The 22428-nt window shown below is 35.5% G+C and overlaps 1 protein-coding gene across 1 annotated transcript in view; it reads left to right on the top strand.

Annotated features, from left to right (window-relative positions):
* LOC123241074 (protein argonaute-3) overlaps positions 1–21653 on the top strand; it is a gene marked incomplete at its 5' end in the record, with an annotated part of 72425 nt that extends 50772 nt beyond the window's left edge. The window contains 10 exons of the mRNA XM_044668781.1: positions 4380–4502; positions 4856–4989; positions 6352–6536; positions 7352–7511; positions 9856–9946; positions 14488–14682; positions 15520–15654; positions 17768–17869; positions 20261–20460; positions 21146–21653. Coding sequence (XP_044524716.1) covers positions 4380–4502; positions 4856–4989; positions 6352–6536; positions 7352–7511; positions 9856–9946; positions 14488–14682; positions 15520–15654; positions 17768–17869; positions 20261–20460; positions 21146–21254 — 1434 coding nt within the window. The remainder of the gene's footprint in view (positions 1–4379; positions 4503–4855; positions 4990–6351; positions 6537–7351; positions 7512–9855; positions 9947–14487; positions 14683–15519; positions 15655–17767; positions 17870–20260; positions 20461–21145) is intronic.
* Between the last annotated feature and the right edge of the window lie 775 nt (positions 21654–22428).

Below are 22428 nucleotides of genomic sequence, written 5' to 3'. Positions count from 1 at the left end.
TTATTCTAACTACTGCTTCCTTTAACCTCCCTCTTTTTTTAATCACCTTGTCCCTTTTTCTTGTCCCCCTTGCCCTTCTACTTCCTATTGAATAAAATAGATTTCTATTCCTAAATGAGAGAGAGAGAAAGGAAAGGAGAAAGAATACGAGAGTAATTTTCCCTCATTGAACCAATTCTGATGAGAGTGAAGTTCAGGAATTATCCTTCATTTCTTCCCCATCATCCTTCCTCCCTTTCCATTTTCACTTCCACTATAAAACTCTTCTTTTATGTGGTATATTTTCTCCATTTTTCATCTATATTTCCCACTTTCTCTATGCATCCCTCAGTTTTTTTTAAGAAATCATTTCAACATAATCAGTTCACACCCATGCCCTTTATGTAGACTCCTTCTGACTACCCTAATAATGATAATGTTCTTAGGGATTACTCATATATTTCCATATAGGTACATAAATAGTTTAACCTTATTATGATTTCTTTTTAATATTTCCCTTTTTATGTTTCCTTTGAGTCTTTAGTTTGAATGTCAGGTTTTCTATTCAGCTCTGGTCTTTTCATCAAGATTGCCTGAAAATCCTTTATTTCATTAAATCCCTTTCATTTTATCCCTTGAAGGATTATATTATTGGGGTGGTGGGAGGCTGGGTAGATTATTCTTGGTTGTAATCCTAGCTCCTTTGCCTTCCAGAATATCATTTTCTAAACTCTCCAGTCCTTTAGTATGAAAGTTGCTAAATCTCGTGTGACCCTGACTATAGTGCTAGCAGCGTTGGCAAACATTTTTGAGATCATGTACCCAAACAGCAATTTCAAACTGCCTGTGAACCCCCCACATTACCCCAAATAGTGGAGGGAAGAACTGCTTTCATTAGGTGCTAGACAGAGGGGTGGGGCATGCAAAAGATGTCTTCAGGAGCTATGGAGAGGTAGAATGGAGCAGTCCCCTCTGTGCCACTAAGGCATGCGTGCCACACCTTCGCCAACAAGGCTCTATAGTAGCTGAATGGCTTCTTTCTGTCTGTTTTTGCAGTATTATCTTTTTTACCTTGATAGAGCTGAAATTTGTCTATAATGTTCCTGGGAATTTTCATTTTGGGGTATCCTTTCAAGAGGTGATCAGTGAATTCTTTCAATTTCTGTTTTGCCTTCTGGTTTTAAGATACTGAGACAGTTTCCTTGATAATTTCTTGAAATATGGATCGGTTATAGAGTTGGGTTTTTAATCATGCCTTTCATATAGTCCTATAATTCTTAAATTACCTCTCTTTGATTTATTTCCCAGATCATTTTTCCAATGGGATATTTACCATTTTCTTCTATCTTTTCATACTTTCTCAATTCTAATTTTTAAGGAATGATTTTCTTCAGTGAACTTTTGTACCTTTTTATCCATTTGAATAATTCTGTTTTTAAAGTTGTTTTTATAAGTACTTTTAATGCCTCCTTCACCAAGTTATCCTCTTTTCATAATTTTCTTTCATTACTTTCATTTCTTTTCATAATTTTTCCTTTAGCATTCTCTCTTTAACTCTTCCAGGAATTCTTGTTGAACTTATATCCAATTGGCACTTGTCTTTTAGGTTTTGCTTATGGCTGTTTTTATGTTCTCCTTTTCTGAGTTATCTTACCTGACACCATAGTAGCATTTTATGGTCAGATTCTCTTTTTTTATTGTTTTCTCATTTTTTTCCCCAGCATATTTTCTTTACTTTTAATTTTATGTTGAATTTTGGCTCAGCTCACCTGAGAGTAAGGATGCAGTGTCCCAAGCTTCAGGTGTTTTTGCACTCATATCTTCACAGGTACTTCTGAAGGATTGGACATTTTTTATGCTTCCATGGTGGTATGATCCAAGGAGAGCTGTGGCCATTGTTCTTCTGGTCTGCACTCTGGTCTTTGCTAACGACCCTTGTTCCCCTGCAACCAAAAGTGCTACTATATCATCCTACCCTGCAACCTAGAACTGCATATAGACAGCCCAACAGGGTCCTATAACCAGATCTAGATCAGGACCTCCTGTAAACTCTTTCTGCCTAGTTGCCCAACTCCCTTACTATCTCTGAGCTGAGACCTTGCCTCCAAGGGCCACCACTGCTATTGCTGCACCATATGTAATCCAGGCTGACCCTTTTCCCAGTGTCACATATCTTCCTTGCCTATCTTTTAAATTGTCTTGAAATGGGAAAATATCTCATTTTTGTTGGTTTTTCCTGCTCTAGAATTTGATTTGACACATTATTTTAAAATCATTTGGAGGAGAATGTTAGGAGAGATAGCCTGAGTTGCTGCATCTACATCACTGTCTTGGTTCTGACTCTAGTGAATGACTTTAAATACCAAACAGGCATTTAGAAACTTTAAGAGCTTTAAAAGTATAACAGGGTCAAACTTTGGCTTTAGAAATTTCATTTTGGCAGTAGTCATGGAGAATGGATTAGTGAATGGATAAAATAGTAGCACAGAGATAAAAGTTGAGACTGTTGAAGGCAAGAGTTGATTAGGCCTGAATTGGGATTGAGGCTGAGGGAATAGAGAAGATGTAGGTAAAAGAAACATACCCTAGAGACTATAAGATTTAGCAATTGAATATGTAGAGTGAGTAAAAGGAAGGAGTAAAGAAGAGTGTTGATGTTGCAAAGGTGAATAATTAGAAGGATAGTTAGTGGTGCCTTTAATAGAATCCCTATTATTCCTGTTCTGTTAAATCTTCATAATGAAAAAGAATATGATGTAATTCAAAGAGACAGGCTCTAGCCATTCCCTATTGAACATTAAAGATACTCTCTCAGTTTTCAGTTATGTGCATTATTGCTGTGAAAATCTCAACAGATATCAAAAATAAAGAGATATTTTCAGGATATCTTCCCAAAAATGTAATTATTAGGGCAAATGTTATTATTTCGCAACTTTTACTTTGCTGTCAGATTGTTGTCCAGAAAGATTCTGCAAGTTTTTAAATTACATCAGTGAATTGATCTACCTACCACACCCCTGGCAACATTGAGTTTTAAACATTTTTTTCACTAATAAGATACAGATATTTTAGATTTGATTTAATTTGCTCTTTCATGGTTGTGAGAGTGAATGTTTATAAATGGTTACTACCATTTTGCTTTGTGTTTCTTTAATAATTTGTATATTAAAAAATATATGTATTTTTTAAAGAATTCCTTCATATATTTTTTATCTTAACTTTTTATGTGTCCTGTTTATTAAAGATTCCCAATCTGCCTTTTTTATTGCAACTATTGTACAGAACTGTATTTGTTGCAATAGCTATATTACTTTGTACATTTAATTTTAATGTAGCTGATTATATCTCTTTTTCCTTGTTTTTGTTAACTAGAAATAGGAAATCCCTTCTCCACAATTGAGATACTATATTCCATTTCCATTTTTAAAAAAATTTTTAGTCTTTCATCTAGTTAGAATTTACTTAAAGTAAGTAGTTTAAACATAAGGATTTAAGTCTATTTTTGACCAAGTTGCCAAACAGTTTTCCCAAGAACTTTTATTAAATAATCTCTTCCTCAGTTTTTATTTTTATAGATTTGTCAAGCTAGTTTGATTTTCTAATTTTATTTTTCTCTTACCATGAGAGCAGTTAATAACTTGTTTTTAAGAATACTTAGTTAATGGTATAGGTGTGAAGGTATGGCTTCATACTAGACTGTAATTGTCATTATCTTTGATTTTCTATGATTGCAGTAAGATGTCATGACTTGTCTGAAAACATCAATGTGTAGAAATTTGTGCATATAATTCATAGCTTGCATTTTTATGTACCATAAAAACAGAAAATTTAACCCAGTATGAGTCATTAAAGAACTGGTGGTATGGAGCCATTGTTCTGTCAACATTTTCAGTTACATCTTTTGGAGATGTATCTTTCAAATTATTAAGAAAAGAAGCATTATGAAAAAAAAATTTTTATAACCCTCACCTTCCGTCTTGGAGTCAATAATGTGTATTGGCTCCAAGGCAGAAGAGTGATAAGGGTAGGCAATGGGGGTCAAGTGACTTGCCCAGGGTCACACAGCTGGGAAATGTCTGAGGTCAGATTTGAACCTAAGACCTCCCATCTCTAGGCCTGGCTCCCATTCCACTGAGCTACCCAGCTGCCCCTCATTATAAAAATTTAATGGCCATATTTGATGTGAGAAAACTTAACTGTAAATTTGACATATTGATCAATATTAGTATCTCCTATTGTAAAACTTTGTGAAAATTGTTTGATCCTTGACATTTATGGTTCCATTAGCAAAACAAAACTGAAAGCACAGGCTTAACATAATGAAGAATAGCTAATTTCTAAATACCAAGTAATTAAATCCATCTTTTCTTAACAATTTCAAATTTTTCTTCTGTCTTTAGGTGAGAAGTGCAAATTATGATGCTGACCCATTTGTTCAGGAGTTTCAGTTTAAAGTTCGAGATGAAATGGCCCATGTAACGGGACGTGTACTCCCAGCTCCTATGCTGCAGTACGGAGGACGGGTAAAAGCCCTCGCTTGTCTCTTCTTCACACATATTCCATTTTTCAAGGGTGGAACAGAAGGACAGCTGAGCTGGGCTGGCATTTTAAGTCTTTTCCCCGCTCCTCTTTGTTTAAAGTGATAGTAAATCATTTTAAAACAAAATTCTTAATAGTTTTCATTTAGATCATTTTTCTATGGCTCTATTTTCTATTTAGGGTCAGACTATGAGGTTAAAAAGAGAAACCAACCTTTTCTTGATGTAAGGTGAAAAAGCATCTGTTTTCATCAAATGGTGCATCATTGAAATAGTTCATAGATGTTCTTGCCACCCTTTGACTTCAGTACAAATTTATCTTATCTTATCTTTTTTAGAATCGAACAGTAGCAACTCCAAGCCATGGAGTATGGGACATGAGAGGGAAACAGTTCCACACAGGTGTTGAGATCAAAATGTGGGCTATAGCTTGTTTTGCAACTCAGAGGCAGTGCCGAGAAGAAATATTAAAGTAAGACATGTGACTTTTGTAAAACCTTTTGGTCTTAATTTGATTTTAAAATCCCTAGCTACATTTACCAGTTTTGCCTTGTTTTCTCAGTACTGAATGCACTTGATTAATGTATACTAATCTGATTACTCTTTGAAATGAGTTATGTTCTTATTTGTTTTGATTGACCGGCAGATCTTAAAGACTTAAATGTTTGATCTCTTAAAGCAGTGGTTCCCAAACTTTTTTGGCCTACCACCCCCTTTCCAGAAAAAATATTACTTAACCCCCTGGAAATTAATTTTTTTTTAAATTTTAATAGCAATTAATAGGAAAGATAAATGCACCTGTGGCCATCACCACCCTCCCTGGATCGCTGCAGCACCCACCAGGGGGAGGTGGCACCCACTTTGGGAATCACTGTCTTAAAGTATTTCTTGGATAGCCAGTGTCAGTCAAAATTAGTGAGAGAAAATACCTCCAATTTTTTTCAATATTTTCAGTGAATTTTTACTGTGGCTTTCTTTGTATCTCTTGGCTTAAAGGGAAATCTTACCTATTTGACTTTATAACTACCACTCAGGTTCACCTTCCTTTTTTTTTTTAAAAAATTAAAATTGTTCAGAGTTATTCATTAGAACAAAAATAAGGTTTTGGGGTATTTTTTTTAAACCCATCTTCTGCTTCCTAGTCATTATTATTAACTCTTATTTAAGGAAGGACAAAGTCTTTGATTTGGGAACTTTTTTGTTTTGGTTCAACTGATTTAAAACCCCAGTGTATACACATTTTTTTTATTAAAATATTTTTTTTTTTAGAAAAGTTATCCATGGTTACATGATTCATGTTCTTCACCCCACCCCCATAGCCAATGCACATTTCCACTGGTTTTAACATGTATATACATTTATTTTAATCTAAGCACTTAATTCTGTTTTCCATCAGAGATTCTCCATGTTCTTTTGAAATGGATTAAAGTGCATCTTACCTCATTGGGCTTAGAGATTAATGTACCTTCCGTCTTAGAATCAATACTGTGTATCAGTTCCAAGGCAGAAGAGTGGTAAGAGCTAGGCAATGGGAGTTAAGTGGCTCTCCCAGGGTCATACAACTAGGAAGTGTCTGAGGCCAGATTTGAACCTAGGACCTCCCAACTCTAGGCCTCACTCAATCCACTGGGCTACCTAGCTGTCCCTGCCCCCTGTATTCCTTTAAAGCCAGGATTTTGCTAGTCATCTTCTTTTTCAGATGGTTACCTACTCTAACTTTTCTTACTGAGCTCATGGTGGTCTGATTCACTTCACTCTCCATCTTATGCATTGCTGTCTTACTTAGTACATCATGTTGTTGAAAGTTAATACATTCAAAGATTCTTCTCTGAAGGGGTTTCACAGACCAGCTCCGTAAGATTTCCAAGGATGCAGGGATGCCCATCCAGGGCCAGCCTTGTTTTTGTAAATATGCACAGGGTGCAGACAGTGTGGAGCCTATGTTCCGGCATCTCAAGAACACCTACTCAGGACTGCAGCTCATCATTGTTATCCTACCCGGAAAGACACCTGTATATGGTAAGAAGTTAATTTAATACTATGTTTTTATTCAGTTTTGTAATTTAACCTGGTCTCTCCCTCAGCTTTCCAGTCTCCTTACACCCTGCCAGGTACTCTGAGGTCTGGTGATACCAATCTCTTTGCTGTTCCTTTCACAAGACAACTCCCTCTCCTAAGCATTTTCACTGTCCATGTGCTATTTATGGAATTCCTTCCCTTCTCTCTACTTCCTGGCTTCCTTCAGGCTACCTTCTCCAGGAAGCTTTTCCAAACCACCCACCACACCTTAATTCTACTACCTTCTCCCTGTTAATTTCTTATTTATCTTGTATATAACTTGTTTGTACATAGTTGTCTGCATATCATCTCTCTATTTGATTGGGAGCAGGAACTTTCTTTTGTCTGTCTTTGTATCCCAGCACTTAGCATAATGCTTGGGCACATTGTAGGTTTTTAATAAATTTTGTTGACTGACTGTTCTTTAGGTTTTTTTTTTCTTTAAATATAACTAAGAGCTAGAAACAGTCCTAAAATCAATCTGTCTTTTTTTTTTCACCCTTATTTTCCATCTTAGAACCAATACTGTATATGGATTCCAAGACAGAAGAATAAGGGCTAGGCAATGGGGATTGAGTGACTTGCCCAGGGTCACACAGTTAGGATTTGAATCCAGGACCTCTCTCTCTTGGCCTGGCTCTCAATCCACTGAGTCACCTGACTGCCTCCTGTCATTTTGTTTTAAATTTAAGTAAAACTGTGATGTGATAAAAGTATATAGCCAGCTTGATTTCAAGATTTTTTTCTCTAATGAAATATATGTCTTTGCTCTGCAGCGGAAGTGAAGAGAGTAGGAGACACACTTTTGGGAATGGCTACTCAGTGTGTTCAAGTCAAGAATGTTATAAAAACTTCTCCTCAGACCCTCTCAAACCTGTGCCTAAAGATTAATGTTAAACTAGGAGGAATCAATAATATCCTTGTACCTCATCAAAGGTAAGGAAACCTAATAATATCATTCTGCAAATTACCCCACTTGTTTTGCATTACTATGACCTATCAGAAGATAGTTTTAGGGAGAAGCAGAGAACATTTAGTTCTGCAAGTATCCCTATTAATAAAGAGATTAATTTGTCCATTGTAATATCTAAGGCTTTATCAAATGGTTTTTATCAAAATCCTTTTGAACATTTACATGCAAAAATATGATTTTGAATATCAAATGAGAACTCTTGCAGCTTAGTATCTAGCCATAAATTCTTAGAAAAACTTTTGTGTTCTACTTTGGAAGAATAATTGTCTTCCTCAAAAAGCATTTTTCATGTAGCAAAGTCTACATGTCTGTGTTATAAGTGCCATATGAAAATAATGGCATATCCACAGTTCTCTGCACTTTAAAAATATACAATTTAAATCCAATCTTTTAGATAGAAAGAATGGGATAGTGGGAAAAGCTGTATTTGGAGTTAGGAGATTTGATTCATATTGACACTGTATATCTATGTGATCTTGGACTAGACATTTAATCTTAATCTCCTATTCCTTATTGGTAAAAATGTGGATAATATTTGCATTACCTACTTCAAGGGATGATTACATAAAAGTGCTATGGAAATCTTCTTTAGGATTATAGTTTCAAGGTTTAAAAAAATACTCCTGAAATGATTTTCTAAATTTACTATCATTTTTACCATTAAGCCAGTAGAGATTAATAAGATGGTTCCTGCCTTCTTGGAGCTTAGAATCTTTTGGAGGAATTTAACATCTACATAAGTTAAGCATTTGGTGAGGTCTCTGAATTGAAATCATTCCTAACTGTGGTGTGTAGGGTATAAGTAAGGGATAACTAAGCAAATTGGAAGTGAGGTAGCATTCAAGTTGGGTTTTTAAGTTAAAAGGACAAGTAATATTTTAGTAGGCCTTCCAGGCAGAGAGACCAGAACTAAGGCATGGAAGCAAGAAAGCAAAGGACAAAAGTGCAGAAGATCACCTGGCAACGGGCGTTTATTTCTTTGTTATTGTTCAGTCACTTCAGTCGGTTCCAACTCTTTTTGATCTAATTTAGGGTTTTCTTGGCAAAGATACAAGAGTGGTTTGCCATTTCCTTCTCCAGCTCAATTTACAGATGAGGGAACTGAGGCAAACAGAGGATAAGTGACTTGCCCAGGGTCATATAGCTAGTAAGTGTCTGTGACCAAATTTGATCTTTGGTCTTCCGGACTCCAGTCTTGGCACTCTTTCTACTATACCATCTAACTGCCCCAGGCATTTCTCATATGCCTTCTAAGTGCTAAGTCCTGTGCTTGGTGTTGTATACAGAGACCCAAAAAAAGGAAGTATTCCTGCTCTAAAGAAATTAATATTCTATTATTCTATTCAATCATATAATTATTATATGATACATATATAATATGTTAATCTAGAATTAATATTCTAACATGAGGAGACATGGACTATTTGTGTGTGAATGTGTATATGCAATGGAAGAAAAACATGGTAACTAAATACAAGATAAAAGAGAGTGAGGGCTCTAGCAGTTGGGGAAATCAAGAAGGCTTTGTGTAGATAGTGGAACAAACCAAATCTTGAATAGGTCTAATGTATAAAATCATAAGATATGGATATGGTGGACACAGTTGTATTTTAAGAAATCCTAGGATTGTTTGAATTTTTAAAACCCTTAGGCCTTAGTTTGAGAATAGCTAAAGAGAACCTGGGATGGGGAGGAGAAAGGTGGAATATATATAGGTACTAGACTAGAAGCCAGAAGATGTGGCTCCGTGCTCTTATTAGCCATGTGACTTTAAGCAAATCACCCTTCTTTGGGCAACAGTTTCCTGAAATGTAAAGAAGGAGGTAAATTGGATGAAGTGATTTGTAACATTTCCTCAAGAAGTAGTAAATAGTGAAACTACAAAAAAATTCAAATGATATTTAGATCAGTTGGTAAATCTTATATCTTATATTATAATCTTATATTAGGGAAGTTGGGAATATTTGGAGCAATTTTCTAGCCTTTTGTCAGTGTCGTTAAGGGTAGCTATAATGCTTCTCCTAATTACCCTTGTCAGACAGAACACTGATTTGACTTAATGTAACATTTAAAAAATATTATGAATTAAACCAATTAAAATTTTCAGTAGAACAGGCCTATATGGTATACTGTTCACAGTCATTTTCATTTGTGTGGTCTTCCTATGTGTTTGGGTTTTCCCCCATTGCACATAGACAAATCTGTAACTAATCAACTTATAACCCATTAGTAGTAGCCTAAAATAGATGAATGAATACACATACACACATATACACACCCTTTTTTTTTTTTTTTTTTATCTTAAAGACCTTCTGTGTTCCAACAACCAGTGATCTTTTTGGGAGCTGATGTCACTCATCCACCTGCTGGTGATGGGAAAAAACCTTCAATTGCTGCTGTGAGTTCCTCTTTAAATTTTAGTTTTTTTATTCTGAATTTAAATGCTCATACAAAGTAGAACACAAAGGCAGAACGTGTCTATGAAGCTGTGAACATTATTGGCTTTATGAGTTCCTTCTTTCTAGTTCTTAAAAGTTTATCAACATTCTTAAAATATTGGATTTACAAATGGACTTGATCATTTTCAGAAATTAACTTGCAGTAATCTGGCATATGCCTTCATTGTTTCTACACCATGTTCTGGTTATTGTACTACAAATGCTTTAGATTTTCAGTTAATGATTTTTAAATTTTTGGACAAAGTGAAGGAAGTGATCTCATTACTGTTAAACAATACTTTATATACTTCAGTACTTCATTGGATCCATATGGACATTCGATTCAACTGTATATATCACAACCCTCCTATGTATTTATCCTATGTAACTCATGTCAATATCTTTCTGCTTTATATTTATAGACTCATTATGCTAAAGGCTTTGTTTTGGTTTATTTATTATTTTATGGACAGTTGTACAACATTTCGGCTCTATATCTATTATCCCTCACTCTTATTATACCATTTATCTTTCCATTGCCCTCAAGGTCACCTGCAAATGTGATCCTTTTGTGATCATGATGTTCCATGATCTAAAGCTATATAGCATTACAAGGAGAACCAATGTATTCAAAAGATACAGTGAGCAGCTAAGCATCATTAAAAATGCTATGTCATTTCCCAAATGCTGTCCAGCCCAACCTCCTCCTTCCTATTCCATTCTAGGTCCAATTCACTATCCATTTATAGTGTCCTGTTCAAAATAGACGTACTGATGATATAACCCAATGAGTTGTCCATCCAACTGCATATCATAATCTAGGCACTAGATTCTTCATCCACTTTGTTTTTTAAGTGTGGATGGCTAAGCTGATCTCCTTTGAGTGATAATGGGTTTCTTTGAGAAGGCTCTGTAGCAGGAGCTCAGTGTGATCAATACAGTGTCATCTATAAACAGGAATATCTGGAGAATCTCAATACCTCTTTCTATTTTGACTTCACTCAGGATATCTTCCATGACTCAGGTGAATACCTTTGGTGAGCATGTCACCCTATTTGATGCCTCTCTTAATGATGATACTTAGCAATCATTGAACAGTTATCTCCATAGCTATATCTGGCATGGAATCTTGTTGCTCTTAGCATACACATGAGAGATAACATTGTTTGGGAAAAATCTTGAAGATTATATTTTCTAATTAGAACATGATTTTGTGACTGTTATGTTTTTAAATTTTTTTAAATAACAAATAGATATAGCAGGATCTTATTTCTACCCTTCTGTCAGTTATATAACTCAATATGTGCTCTCCTATAAAGAATTATTTATGAAAACCTGATTTTTTTTTCCCCAGTTTATTAAGTGCATACTTTATGGCATAGATCATTCTTGTAAGTTAAAACACAGACAACACAAAATTCTCATGGTTGCTCTCTTAGTTTATATTAAGTTTTGAGGGTTTTTTGGTGTTCTTAAGAAAATTAGTATAATGGGGAAAAGGGTAAATGGCAGGAATACAAAAGGCTAATTTTGGTAATTTTGTTCCTGGGTCATTTTCTAGGGAAAGCTAAACACAATGTCTTATGGACTTGTAAGGAGTTAGTGTCTTTTCCTCTAAAATCCATTCCTATTAACTGGCCATTGTTACTTCTCTACAAAACAAAATAGAATTTTAATAGGAACTTGGTAATAAACGTTCTCAAAATTAAAGTGATAGATGATGATGATTGAGCTTTATCCTGATGAAACTTCAAGTACATTGATGGTTCACTTGTTTTTTAGGTTAAGCTGGTAGATATAGTGAAATATAAGACAACACCCACATTATAAATAAGTGGCTATAAAGGAATCATCATTCATTTAAAATCAAGAAAATTGGGTTATTATTTATCCAGAAAAGGGAGTAGAACCATGCTTCACACCATATTCCATTCCAGTTAAATCAACCTAAGTTTTCAATAACATGTTAGAAACATTATTTCATCTTCATAATTATATCTTTTAGAGAAATGGGAAGAAAATTATGAGAGTCAAACTAGATGGTCTGCTTTATACAGAAAAAAAGTTTTACTTGGCAAAAAGCGGTGTATCCCGAATAAAAAGCAAGGCAGATTATAGAGGGAGGACCTTTGACTTAAATGCCCTAATAAAAATAAAATCTGCAGAATCTATAACTCTGACACATTAATAGGAATAATACTCCTGTTGTAAATTGGTAGCCAAAGATTACACAATAGGAAGTTCTTGAAAGAATTAACATTATTAATAATCACATGAAAAACTGTTCCAACTCTGTAATTTGGGAAATTGAAATTACATCTTTGAGATGAGATGATAATTTTGCCATTTTACCAAATTGGCAAAGATAATAAAATTAATTGTTAGTTGGAGGAATTGGAAAACAGATAGGAAGCTGCAGATTGGTTGAATCTCTTTGGATAGTATAGGAATTCCACAATGAACTTTTCAACCATATTTGTAATTTGGACTATTCCTAAAGATATCATAAAAAGAAAAAGATCTATTCGTAGTAGTCTTATGATACTTATAATAGCAAAAACGGAAAACCTACTTTTTTTTGTCCAGTGATTCAGAAATAGCAATGTAATAGAATATTAGTGTGCATTAACTGACAAAAAACACAGGAAAACCTGGAAAAAAATGGAAGCAGTAGTCTCTGTTGGATTCAATTAACTTTTTTCTTACAAAGAAGGTTAAAGGGATGGACATTTAGGGGAAACAATTGTGGAAGTGATTCCAGGCAAGGAAAACCGAATGGAGACAAGTTACTATGACTAGTGCAATGGGTGAGGAGGGAATGCAATAATCTGATAAATTTACAGAATAAAAAAATGATTGGAAGAGGACATGGAAGCAAAATAAGTGACCAAAAGTTCCCTTAAAATTAGAACTTTCCAAAAGTAGAGTGAGCTTCCTTGGTAAGTTTCTACTTCAGGTGAATGCTGTATGACTCCTTGCATATTATTGAAAAGATCCCCATTCGTGTATGGATTGGATAGGTGGCCTTTAAGATTCTTTGCAGTTCTAAAATTCTTTGATTTTATATAAAGGTGTTACTGTCTTTTTGTTAAACTTTTTCACTGAGAGTTCATAGTTTTATGTCTGATTGCATTTCTTATTTTTGACTTTATTAAATTTATTTATATATTTAATAAGTTTTTTTAGTTTAGGGTGTTTTTCCATGGTTACATGAATCGTGTTCTTTCTCTTCTCTCCTCCCACCCCCCTCCCATAGCCAATGAATAATTCCACTGGGTTTTACATGTGTCATTGATCAAGCCCTATTTCCATATTATTGATATTTGCACCAGGTTGATTGCTTAGAGTCTACATCCCCAATCATATCCCCATCGAACCATGTGATCAAGCAATCGTTTTTCTTCTGTGTTTCTTCTCCCACCGTTCTTTTTGTGATTGTGGATAGCGTTCTTTCTCATAAGTCCCTCAGAATTGTCCTGGATCATTACATTGCTGCTAGTAGAGAAGTCTATTATATTTGATTGTGCCACAGTGTATCAGACTCTGTGTATAATGTTCTCCTGGTTTTGCTCCTTTCACTCTGCATCAATTCCTGGAGGTCTTTCCAGTTCACATGGAATTCCTCCAGTTTATTATTCCTTTGAGAGCAATAGTATTCCAACACCAGCATATACCGCAATTTGTTCAGGCATTCCCCAATTGAAGGACATACCCTCATTTTCCAGATTTTTGCCACCACAAAGAGCACAGCTATAAATATTTTTGTACATGTCTTTTTCCTTATTATCTCTTTAGGATATAGACCCAGCAGTGGTATGGCTGGATCAAAGGGCAGGCAGTCTTTAAATTTATATTTTAAAGGAAAAAAATCTTCCAGAATGATATTTCTGGAGCTAGTGCTGTTAAATGGTCCTTCAAGCAATTCTTAGTGGCAAGCTATGTCTGTTTTCCCTCATTTCCTTTCTTCTTTTTCTTATCCTATAGGCTTCTCATTGGCACCTGTCAGCAGCGTCCATCCCCTTGTTGGTGGCATGGGCTGGAGAGGTGAAGAGTTCTCTCCCAGGCTATATATAATAAAGAATGCCCACTTTTCTTTTGCATTTCAGTTTATAAAATGCATTCGCGTGCAGTATTTCATTTCCTACACACAATGACCCTATTCTTAATGTTCATCATTAGGACAGTATTACTCTTGTTTTTCAGATAAGGAAATTGAGACTCAGAAATTTTTATTTGTCCATAAGCATGCATCTTTAAGTATTGAAGCCAAGATAAAACTCACTTCCAACTCTGAGCCTTCATTGCCTTTTGTATTACCTCCTGTTGCTTAGAGGTTTGTAAAAGAATGAAGAATAGACTTTGTAGCACAATAGGTTACTTATGGACCTTAATCTTCTTTATTAGAAATTATCTAGTAATTCTAATAGAAGAAATCGATTAATTTGTAATAATTCCACATGACATTGATAGTTATTTATTTTCTTATGCATCCCTTTTGTAGGTTGTAGGCAGTATGGATGCCCACCCAAGCAGATATTGTGCCACAGTAAGAGTTCAAAGACCTCGACAGGAGATCATCCAAGATTTGGCCTCCATGGTCAGGGAACTTCTCATCCAGTTCTATAAGTCAACTCGGTTCAAGCCCACTCGCATCATCTTTTATCGGGATGGTGTTTCTGAGGGCCAATTTCGCCAGGTGAGCTACCCAGAGGTTTTTGTTCCAGGGATGAATCTAGAAATGGTGCCTACATAGTGAATTCCAGCTCTGAAGAATTTAGAGTTGAGAAGTCATACATGGTTTAAAATTCAATGTTTCAACATCATTTCTTTCTGAATTGGTCGGGAGATAGGTTTTGATAGGTGTAAGGAGCATACATTTTGACAGATGGGGTGCCATTGTTCCTTGAAGCTTTTCCTGATGATCTTGCACCTCCATCAGAAATAACTCTACCTTTCAACCATAAACAATGCTTAGTTTTGTAACTCTTTAATGCATTTGGCATGTAATGCCACACAGAATAGCTATTTTTTTTTTGATCCTTTAACTAGAATGTTAACTTATCAAGGGCCAAGCTGTATCTCACCTAAATTTGGTAACTTCTTCCACCTTGTACCACACAAAGTTGGCAGTCAGTGAAGAAATATTTATTAAGTGATTATTGATGCACCAGGCATGGTACAAAGTACTGGGAATAGAACTATAATAAGCAAAAAGAGAAAATGTCACTGCCCTCAAAAGAACTTACATTCTATGGGAAGAAGAGAATACATAAAGGGAGTATTCTGTTGATGGCTGGAGTGGGGGAGGGAGTGCGTGACTGGGAGGGCATAATGTTGATTTGTTGGGAGAAGGAGGCCACAGGGGTGTAGGGAGGCATGTTGGCAGAGTCTAAAGTGGCATGCTAAATAAATAGAATAAGAAAGTAAATTGAGAAATGGGAAGAGAAAATCAGGAACCTTAGTATAAAACATTCTTTTTCCACAGAAGGTTTACAAAAAATACAGGTTGAATTAACTAAACTTTCTGATACAGGTGTTATATTATGAGCTGCTTGCAATTCGAGAAGCCTGTATCAGCTTGGAGAAGGACTACCAGCCTGGCATCACCTACATTGTGGTGCAGAAACGCCACCACACACGGCTATTTTGTGCTGACAGAACCGAAAGGGTAATCTTGCATTTGATATTAAATCTATTTATTTATTTTTGAGTAGTTTTCCATGGTTTCTAATCTTGCATTTGAGACAGTGTCATCAGTCAAGCACACATTGCATATGATTAGCAACGACTCATAACCCATAACACATCATGTTTCAGGTGATCCTTGCCAAGGAAATTGGCTTCTCTGTTCTTATAGAATAGTGGTTGTATGTGTGAAACAAAGTATAATGTATTAATTCATATTAATTAGAAATTTTGTACCTTTGGACTTCATCTCCCAGCATCTCTTTTCCTTTGTCCTCACGTTTGTGTTGTTACCTTGTTTGTATATAGTTCTGTAACTCCACCCTAGCTCTCTTTTTTATCATGTGTTCTGCTGGGGGAGGTGGCTTGACTCAGGTTTTTACTTTTGTCTTTTTATTCCTTTTTCTTCAAATTTATTATTAATAAATCTTATTAAATATAATATTTGGAGATACTGTATATTAATTTTAATTCTCACATTGGGTACAGAAGCTATAGATTCATAGGTGTTGACTGTTAGAGGTGAATGACTTTTTTAGTTTCTGGCATTAATAACAACTGACTAGTAAAAATTCATTTTGTTTTTAAGTTAGTATGAAAACATTGCATATCTGTCTATAAACTCTTGGTGTTCAAATATTCAGAAGAAAAGACCTAGCCTTTAGAGATTTTTTAAGAGTCTGCTATGCTCTCTAGAAAAAAGTCAGTTATAAAGAATGAAACTAAAAGCCTACTAGAATGGTTTATGTTTGATATCAAACCATTTGCGGCAAATTAACTTTTATATCAAAACTAGCTTTAAAACTCAAGGAATTAGGGAAGAGAAGCCACCTAGTTATAAGTTGCCTTGTGCTAAATTAAATGAAGATTAGGGGGCATTGGTCAGATGGCATTCTCGTGTGTGTATACCAAAGAGGAGAAAGTTTACTAAGCTAGAAAATCAAGCCACTTGGAACAAAAAAAAAAAAAAAAAAAAAAAAAAAAAGATGTGGGATGCAGAGGGCAAATGTTATCCTCTGAGAAAGAAGACTGCTAGAGTAGCAAATCAGTGCTCTCTATTAAGTGTCAAGTAACCAAGCTGTCTGGAAGCCACAAAACCATTAATACCTGAAGCATAAATGAGAGAAAGTTTAAAGGCTTCTCGTTAAAGAAAAACAAATGAAACTGGAGTTAAATTAACCAACATTTCATAACAGAAATGAATTTTATTCACAAAAGTATTTAATCCAAATATAGATATTTCTATTTCATTTGGTTTTACTCTAAATGTTGTATGGAGCAAAAGCCAGGTTATAAAGAACAAAACTACATACTGCCCTAAGAGCCCTTAATGTGGTGAACTAGCAGCAAGGGAATACCTTATACCCATGCAAGCTACCCAGGCAGCTGCTCTACAACTTAATCTTAGAGAATTGCCTGGGGCAGAGAGCTTAAGTGATTTCCTTATCTATGTCAAAGGCTAAATTTGAACACAGACCTTCCTGAATTCAAAGATAGCTCTATCCACAGTGTTATGCTACCTCTCCATCATTTTCTTATAAATAACAATTAGAGATAAATTAATAATTATGCTTGTATATAACCTCTTAAGTTGAGTATTTTCAAGAGAAAACATCAATTACTAGTTCATGTTAATCTATCGTACAAACAGGGCAAAAAGAGACCTAGCCATTTGGCCCAGATAACCACAACCTGTGGCACTCACAGTTTAAATGATTGTATTCATTTAATTTTCAAGCCTTATTATGCCTAAGAGAAAAAAAACTGCTCTGAAGTGTTTAAAATATAAATTGGAATATAGTGATGAGAAAAAAGATATGGTGATAAAGAATGGCAGAACTGGTAATAAAATATGTAGTTCCAAGTATCTTCTAGAATACCTCATGCCAAATGCTCCATGGAGTAGTAACCCTGGGAGGGATGAAACCACCTTTAGGAGGATCAGAAATAAACAGATATGGAAACCTGAAACTCAAGCTAGATAAAAGAGCTTAAATCTATTTAGGTAGCAGACATATATTGTGAATTTATTTCCCTCTGGTATACCTACCTTCCTGTTGTTTATGTTTTGTTTAAATTTTGATGGAAAAAAATAGGTTGGAAGAAGTGGAAACATCCCAGCTGGAACAACAGTAGATACAGATATTACTCACCCATATGAGTTTGATTTTTACCTCTGTAGTCATGCTGGAATACAGGTAAGCCTTTGACATACACTTGTAAATATCAATGATCATTTCTTTTTTTTTAAATATTAGCCTCTTAAAGGTAAAATTTTGTTGTTCAAACCTCATTATAGCTTTAGCTGAACTTGCTTCAAGTATCTTTTTCTTTCAGGAAATGCTTAAGCATAATTTCATATCTCACTCCAGGTAAATGCTTTCCATTGACTTTTTTCCCCAATGCATCTAAAGTACGTAAAGCACAAGTGAAATGAACAGAATTGAGGAATGGTCCCCAAGGAAATAGAACATATTATTATACTACATGTTTACTATAATTCAGGATTGCAAGAGTATAAGTTATGCAAAGTGATTTGCAGGATCCAAGGAAGAAAAGATGTTAGGGATGTTGGGGAGAGACCTGGGAGTGATCTTGGAAGAGGCAACATGTCAAGTGTAGCCTTTCAAATGATGGGAATGGAGTAGGAACATAAGCTTACAGACTAGGGGACAGAAGAGACAAAGGCACCTCAGAGAGGTAAGCACCAGAGATATGCAATGGATGACAAATAATCTACTCTGACACTACGCTGACAGACATTTATTAAATGCCTATTCTGTGCCAGGCACTGTGCTAGGACTAAAAGTGAGAAAAAGACTGGAATAAAACATGATTGGTTGTGGTGGACCTTGAAAGCCAAACTAAAGAGTTGAAATTTTATTCAGTAGTCATTAAGGATCCTATGCTCCTCCCCCATTTAAGACACTTATTACTTATTTCTTGGATTTTTGCAATAGACTACTAAATTAATCACCACCTCCAGGTTCTTTCTCTCTCTGAGCCTTCTGCCATACAGCTACAAAATGTATATACCTAAAGTATAGGTCTGATCATGGAATTCCTTTGCTCCAGAAGCTTTAGTGGGTCCCTATTGCCTCTAGAATAAAATAACAATGCTGCTTTTTGAGAATTAAAGCCCTTTATGATGTGACTTAAGCCTAATATTTCAAACTAATTTTACATCATTCTCCTTTGCTTAAAGACAAAGCTTAAACATCATCTTCTGTAGGAAGCTTTCCCTGATCTTTTCCCCTCACTGCTAGTACCTTCTCTCCCAAACCATCTTGTATATAATTTCTTTATATTTGTTTTTCATATTTATTCTGAATACATGAATATATACATATTCACTGATTGTACTTGTCTTCATCACTAAAATGTTAGCTCTCTGCAAGAAGGGATTTTTTACATTCATATTTATATTTCCAGCTCTTAGTATAGTGATATGCACATAGTACCTGAATGGTTGTTTTGTTGTCATTCAGTTATGTCTGATACTTTGTGATCCCACTTGGAGTTCTCTTGACAAAGATACCGGAGTGGTGTGCCATATCTTCTCCTCTAGATCAATGGAACTGTAATCTCCTCAGCTTATAGATGAGGAAATGGAGGCAAACAAGGTGAAATGATTTGCCCAAGATCACACAGCTAGTAAGTGTCTGAGGCTAGATTTGACCTCAAGAAGAGGAGTCTTCCTGCCTCCTGGCCCAGCACTTTATCCAGTGTGCCACCTAGCTGCCAGTACATGAATGAGAAATATCTAATTAATCTATAGTCTTGCCAAGCTGTACAATTTTCCTTTTCTCTTACAAAACATCCCCTCAGCTTCTTAGATCCCCCAGCTCCCGCCAAAGCCCAACTCTGAAGTACCACCACCTGAGCCCCTGAGATATTAGTGCTTCTGCACAAGATCACCTTGTATATGTGCTTTGGGTTTACTTATCAGTGGACAAGTTGCTTTCTCCCCCTAAAATGTAATTTCCTTTAGGGCAGAGCCTGTTTCATTTCTGTCTTTATAATAATTGGTGCCTCAAACAGTGCTTCACATGCTATTATGTTTCATACCTGTTTGTTGAATTACAAGGAGTAACGTGGCAATACATGTGCATAAGGAAAATTATTCTGGCACTAGTGGTTTTTTTAAAAAACCAAAAATCTAGAACTGAAACTTCAGATACTCTCTGATTTTACAGATGAGGAAATAGGCCCAAGAAAGCTAAATTACTTGCCCTTGATCACACAAGGTGGAAAGTGTAGCATGAAATATAAATTGGAGAGAGGTAGGAAATGAAGACAGAAAAGCTAGAGCAGAAAGCCAGACTGTTAAGAAACCAGAGCCTGTGCTAGGGAAATAACAAAAGTAACAGGAAGTAGCTCAGCTGAAAAGAAATGAGAAAGATTTAGTCATCAAGAAGACTGGAGATTGTATCAAAGAAGAAACTAGAATCAGTTTTTACTAATGTTAGCTAGATGCTTTTTTTTTTTTTTTAAACTAAAGGATGGGAGTTAAGCTCGTGCACTATGTATATGTGAGTGTTGGTCCAAGTTTTTTATTCCATGAGAATTGTGCTATTGCTTTTTACCAGGGTACCAGCCGTCCCTCACACTATCATGTTTTGTGGGATGATAACTGTTTTACTGCGGATGAACTTCAGCTGCTAACTTACCAACTCTGCCACACGTATGTGCGTTGCACTCGATCTGTTTCGATACCTGCACCAGCATATTATGCTCACCTGGTAGCATTCAGAGCCAGATATCACCTTGTGGACAAAGAACATGACAGGTAAAATTGGAATAGGACAAAGATATTATTAGTTACTCTTCTAAGTACTTAGCACGATGCCTGAAACATAGTAAATGCTTAATAAAATGTTTATTGAATTGAATTTTGAGCCTCTCCTATTCTTCTCCACACCCAGCTTCTCACTATATTAAGCCCGTAGATTTTCTTTTAAAGCTTCTTGGTTGACTGACTATACAGGAGAGAATAGAGCTTAAAACTTCTGTACCTGACCTAAAATAATTCAGATAAACGGATTTGAAATTCTTACTTTCAGAACTCATAATCCATATATTTTCTCAGAAAAATAATAGCATTCTATGTTTATGAAGACTTCAGAGAATGCAGACAACTAAGGTAAATGTGGAAGTTTTTCTGCTATTATGCCTTAATATACATCTTTTTCCTCAGAAGATTGCCATTCAGGATGAAGACATTAGCATTCCAACTAAGCCAAATGGATCTTATGATTTTTAAGCTGAAATAAAACCTACAAATTACTGCTTTTAATCTTGAATTCCCAATTTATTTGCTAAGAAAGTGAGTTATCTATTGTTTTTCCCAATGAATAATAATAACAGTGATACAATTATTCTACTTAATTATCCCAGGAGGAAAGTATTATTTCTCTAGTATAGCAATTCTCAGATCCCTTAAATTTACATGTTGATTTTCACTTCTCTTGCAGTGCTGAAGGAAGTCATGTTTCAGGACAGAGCAATGGTAGAGATCCACAAGCTCTTGCCAAGGCTGTACAGATTCACCAAGACACCTTACGCACAATGTACTTTGCTTAAAAAAATGGAGTCCAAGTATATTCTTTGAGGGAAAAACTGAAAATGAATTCACATACAACGTATGTTTCCAATGGGGTCAGTTGAAAGGGCATGCACGCCTCCAGCCATAGGGAGGCCAACACTATGTGGGGGCCAGGGGCTTATCCTCAAATTGATGCTCGGAAGATTGTTTACTTCATCAAGGAACATAGCTCTATTATGCAATATGAAACCAGCCAACTGCTTTTTGTGCGGTCTCCCGAAGGAAGTATCGCAATCCATTTTTTTCTTGTAGTTAAACCCTTCTAATGCCTTTACCTCAAGTTGTTTGGCAGCACAACTATCTTTGCAAAAAAGAAAAAATTATGGTTTAACAAATATATACCTACAGGAATAATCAAAATAATTGTTCAAAACAAGTGTGCAAAAAGTACAAAAAGTGTGTATACATGTATAAAGTGTCCATGTGTGTATTTTAAAATATGCACGTGCATACTTCCTATATGTATGTATGTGTGTGTGTGTATATATTTGTCTGCATAGATACTAGATATATGGCAATGTATGTAATTTTATACCCCACTCCATTGGAGAGCATTCTCTTTTCCTTTTTTGCTCATTACGTCCCTTTTCTTTTTCCTTCTCTCCACCTTATCAACCTCAGTACTTTTTTTTTAATGCTACCCGTGACATTTGAAAACTCCTCTCTGCTACATTTGAATGTGCAGCATTGACTGACTAGATTTTTCTTTTTTGCACTCCCTCCTCAATTGGTTTTGCCAGCTGCTGTCTGCGTGATTTTATACAGCTCTGAGTCCTCAGCTCTAGACATCATTTCCATGTAGGGGGAAGTGCTTATATATTGACATGTGCATTGAGTATGTGTGTGGATAGATAGATATAGACAAATATGGACTTTGTGTTTGCCAATATGCAAGAGGTCCACATAAGCACGAGTAGTAACCTAAATTATTTTAGCTGTTGTTTTACCTTGTTAGAAGTTTTCACTGTGTTTCTCTGGTAAGCAGTATGGATTTTGAAGTCTCTTGCATTTTACAAATTGAATACAGATGGTCACCCTGGAAAGTGTTCCTAAGGGGTAGATATTTTAAATAATTAGAAATCCAGAGTTGAGGTCTTTCTGAAGCATGAGGATGGAAGAAGGGGTTTTTTTGTTTTTGTTTTTTGCTAATTT

Source organism: Gracilinanus agilis, chromosome 3 (genome assembly GCF_016433145.1).
Source record: "Gracilinanus agilis isolate LMUSP501 chromosome 3, AgileGrace, whole genome shotgun sequence".
In the NCBI taxonomy this organism is placed as follows: domain Eukaryota; kingdom Metazoa; phylum Chordata; class Mammalia; order Didelphimorphia; family Didelphidae; genus Gracilinanus; species Gracilinanus agilis.
The sequence above is the reverse complement of the archived record's forward strand: the minus strand, read 5'-3'. Positions and strand labels throughout refer to the sequence as shown.